At 34.6% G+C, this 5044-nt stretch overlaps 1 protein-coding gene across 1 annotated transcript in view; it reads left to right on the forward strand.

The window, feature by feature from the left end:
• Positions 1–1943: 1943 nt before the first annotated feature.
• The window catches only part of LOC105111650 (receptor-like protein 12), a 34104-nt gene continuing 31003 nt past the window's right edge, over positions 1944–5044 (forward strand). Inside the window, exon 1 of the mRNA XM_011007074.1 lies at positions 1944–5044. Within this exon, the coding sequence (XP_011005376.1) occupies positions 2138–5044 (2907 nt within the window). The 5' untranslated portion in view covers positions 1944–2137.

Below are 5044 nucleotides of genomic sequence, written 5' to 3' on the forward strand. Positions count from 1 at the left end.
TTGTGTGTTTTGTTTATATATATATATATATATATATATATATATTCAACAAATGCAATTATCATTTAAATTTAAAGATAAATTAATTTAAAATTATATAATTTAAATTTTAAAGATATAAAAAAATGAGAGTTGAGCTGATATAATTTAATCGACTCGACAAGTTTGTGAACAATCTAAGATAACTGATAAAAATATAATTTTATAAAAATAAATTCAAGATAATATTTTTTTAAAAAAAATATTGAGATGACAACATATTAGATCGACTCAAATTAATCTAGGTTAACCTTTCAAATTTACGACATAGATTATAAGACCATGATAATTCCAAATAAAATAAATTATGAAACTTAATTCTCAATAAACTTATTTTTTAATGATGAAATTAAAAAAAATTTAATTTTAAAAAAGAATACAATAAAATGATCTAAATTTACTCGAATTAACTTGCAACATCCATTATCTAGATAATGAAGTTATGATAATTTCATAAAAAACAAACTGAAATAAATAACAAAACTTAATTTATAATTAATTAAATATTAAAAATGTTGAATAGTAAAATTAAATAAAAATTAATTAAATAAATAAATAATACCATATGTGTGAAATAAAGCGGCTGGAATGGAAGTGGAAAGTTGCGAGATGAAATTTTTATGGTAGCTTTTAATTTTTAAACTAGCATAAGATATAATATAGTGGTCATTTCAGACAGACAACATGGAATGGAATTTACAACCTTTATCTTTACCTAAAATTGTAAACGAACTATGAATAGCTAGAAATTTGCACGGCTGTCAATTATGGAGAATGACATTGCGGTGTCTCTAACACTCGTGCAGTCAATTTAGGGACTTACTTACACTTGAGTTTATGACCTAGTGATACAGGGGTTTTTTTTTATCTTAGCACTCCGGTTCAATTGTTTTTGTATATGCCTGTTATTTTTATAATGACTTACCTATTTATTAAATTTGTGAGATATTCAATAAATTTAGAGATTAATTATAATATACATATAAGCTGATTCAAACACTCTGAATTATTAAAAAAATAAATTAAAGAACCTACTTGCATGGAAATATAATATGAAACGGTTTGCTCTAAAGGCAACTCATGCAAAAGCAACAAATAAGAGTTCAATAATATAATTACCTTGTTTCCAACACTCACTACTCTTGTTTAGTCTTCTTCTTATATTAATTTAAAAACACCCAGCTAATGACTTTGATTTCTCGTCTTTAAATGTGTTACACGTTCACCCATGCTGTCAGTCATCAACAAAGGGACCTTCTTGTGTGGAAATATTTGCAATGCAATATTCCACACTGTAAGAGACAACCCTTACCGTATGGTTTCAAAAGCAAATGTTATGGAACATGTATTGAAGACTCACAAAATAAAAAGAAAAGCCTTGTTGCTAAGGGGAAGTGGATTGCCAGGAAATTCAAATGATAAATGCTTTATCTTCACGTCTCAAAGCATTTTTATTTTTATTTTTATTAATGTTGATTTCCGGATCAAATTATATATATCTTGATTAATCCTATAAACTCTAAAATTAATAATAATATAAATTATCAATAACTTTAAAATGACTCGAATTCGGGACTATTAATCGAGTTCTCAAAGCTTTCTTAGTATACCCACTGCTATAATTAACAATCTTTACGCATCTTCACCTAAAATTGTAAATGAACTATTCAGAAATTTGCACAAAAAATGTCATTAATGAAAACTAATATTTTCGTGTTTCCAACGCTATTGTATGGTCACTTAAGGGACCTACATGTATGGAATATAACTTGAAACGGTTAGCTGTAGAAGCAACTCATGCAAAAGCAACGCGTTCCCAACACTCACTCTTGCTTGGGCAACGTGTTTTCACAGTTTAAACATAGCTTTTAGATTAATTAAAATGGTATTCAAATGATTTTTTTAGAGACACAAATTGATAAATGAAGATTATTTAACATAGACGTAACAGATGCTCAACAATTCTTGTATACTTTCATCTACGTTGGTACTTAAATATTGATTGGTTGGTGTATAAATAGTACCAATGCAAATCTTTATCTCTCACCTTTCGTTCGACACTCCAAATATACTTTCGATTCCTGTAAGGCCAGCCACCATGGGGCTTTCACCACTGTCCCTCTCTCAATTTCTCTCGTCCATTCTGTTTCTCTTCCATTTTCACACAACAATTTCTTCATCAAATTACTCCTCTTCATCTCATTTCTGTGCTCCTGACCAAAGCCTTTCTTTGCTCCACTTCAAAGAGTCCTTTTCCATTAATAGCTCTGCTTCAGGGCGTTGCCAGCATCCCAAGACAGAGTCGTGGAAAGAGGGTACAGACTGCTGCTCGTGGGATGGGATCACTTGTGACCTGAAAACCGGGCAAGTCACTGCACTGGACCTTGCTTGCAGCATGCTTTATGGCACCCTCCATTCCAACAGCACCCTCTTCTCCCTGCATCATCTTCAAAAGCTCGACCTCTCTGACAATAATTTCCAAAGCTCCCATATTTCTTCTCAATTTGGCCAGTTCTCCAATCTGACATATCTTAACCTAAATTACTCAGTCTTTGCAGGTCGAGTTCCGTCGGAAATCTCTCATCTCTCCAAATTGGTTTCACTTGATCTCTCTGGAAACGGCTATGTGAGTGTAGAACCAATTTCTTTTGACAAGCTTTCTTTTGACAAGCTTGTTCGAAATCTAACCCAGCTTAGAGAACTCGATCTGAGTTCAGTAGACATGTCATTGGTTACACCCAATTCCTTGATGAATCTGTCTTCTTCTTTGTCGTCACTCATACTCCGTTCCTGTGGACTGCAAGGAAAATTCCCATCCTCAATTAGAAAATTTAAGCACCTCCAGCAGTTGGATCTTGCAGATAACAATCTTACAGGTCCAATTCCATATGATCTTGAGCAACTCACTGAGTTGGTTTCACTTGCTCTCTCTGGAAACGAAAACGACTATCTTAGTCTAGAATCAATTTCTTTTGACAAGCTTGTTCAAAACGTAACCCAGCTTAGAGAACTCTATCTGTGTTGGGTGAACATGTCATTGGTTGCACCCAATTCCTTGATGAATCTGTCTTCTTCTTTGTCATCACTCATACTCTATTCCTGTGGACTGCAAGGAAAATTCCCATCCTCAATGAGAAAATTTAAGCACCTCCAGCAGTTGGATCTTAGAAAAAACAATCTTACAGGTTCAATTCCAGATGATTTTGACCAACTCACTGAGTTGGTTTCAATTGATCTCTCTTTCAATGATTATTTGAGTGTAGAACCAAGTCCTTTTGACAAGATTATTCAAAACCTAACCAAGCTAAGTGGTCTCCGTTTGGGTTATGTAAATATGCCTTTGGTCACACCTAATTCCTTGGCGAATCTGTCCTCATCCTTGTCACCTCTAGCCCTTTGGGGTTGTGGATTGAAAGGGAAGTTCCCAGGTAACATCTTTCTCCTACCAAACCTTCAAGTACTTGATTTGACATTCACCGGCGACCTCACTGGCTCTTTCATTTTTCTCCTACCAAACCTTCAAGTACTTGATTTGACATTCAACGGCGACCTCACTGGCTCTTTCCCTTCGTCCAATGTGAGTAATGCCCTCAGGTTATTGGGTCTTTCTCATACGAGAATTTCAGTTTATTTAGAAAATGACTTCTTCACTAATCTAAAGTTGTTGGAAGTTCTGTCTCTTAGAAGCTCTAATATCATAAGATCAAATCTAACCCTGATTGGTCATCTCAATCAACTCACCCGTTTAGATCTCGCAGGTAATAATTTTGGCGGTCAGATTCCATCATCACTTGAAAACCTTGTGCAACTTCGTATTTTGTATCTCGATTCCAATAATTTTTTGGGTCAGATTCCAGATTTTTTAGGTAACCTAACCCTCCTTGAAAATTTAGGTTTATCCAATAATCAACTTTCAGGACCTATTTCTTCTCAAATAAATACCCTTTCATTGAGATTCTTTGATTTGAGCAAAAACAACTTGCATGGTCCAATCCCAAGTTCAATTTTCAAACAAGAGAACCTGGAAGCCCTTGTTCTTGCATCCAACAATAAATTAACAGGTGAAATTTCTTCTTCTATTTGCAAGCTTAAATTCCTTCGACTCCTTGATTTGTCCAACAACAGCTTGAGTGGTTTTATACCACAATGTTTAGGGAACTTTAGCAACTCTCTCTCAATTTTGAATCTTGGCATGAATAATCTTCAAGGCACCATTTTTTCACCATTTTCAAAGGGGAATAACTTGGGATATCTCAACCTAAATGGAAATGAATTGGAAGGGAAAATACCATCGTCTATCATCCACTGCACATTGCTGGAAGCTCTTGATCTTGGCAACAATAAGATTGAGGACACATTTCCCTATTTTCTAGAAACACTTCCAGAGCTTTATGTTCTTGTACTAAAGTCCAACAAACTCCAAGGTTTTGTGAGTAGTTCGACTACTAATAATTCATTCTCCAAATTGCGGATTTTGGACATCTCCAACAATAGTTTGAGTGGACCTTTGCCAATAGGGTATTTCAGTAATCTCGAAGCGAAAATGACCTATGATCCTAATATATATTACATGATGGCAGTGACATGGGAAGGGTTCGAAACTGAGTTCACGAAAATCCAAAGCACTCGTAGAATACTTGATTTGTCAAATAACAAATTCACCGGTGAGATTCCAGAGTTGATCGGAAAACTTACAGCAGTCCAACAACTTAACTTCTCTCATAATTCCCTTACTGGTCATATTCAATCATCTATAGGAATGTTGACCTATCTGGAATCATTAGATCTGTCTTCAAATTTGTTTACTGGAAGGATTCCAGTACAGTTGGCAGATCTAACATTTCTTGCGGTCTTAAACCTTTCACATAACCAGCTTGAGGGGGCCATACCCAGTGGAAAGCACTTCAATACGTTTAATGCAAGCTCATTTGAAGGAAACTTGGGTTTATGTGGATTTCCAATGCCAAAAGAATGCAATAGTGACGAGGCACCACCATTGCAGCCA

This window comes from Populus euphratica, unplaced genomic scaffold (genome assembly GCF_000495115.2).
Source record: "Populus euphratica unplaced genomic scaffold, PopEup_1.0 scaffold464.1, whole genome shotgun sequence".
NCBI lineage: Eukaryota > Viridiplantae > Streptophyta > Magnoliopsida > Malpighiales > Salicaceae > Populus > Populus euphratica.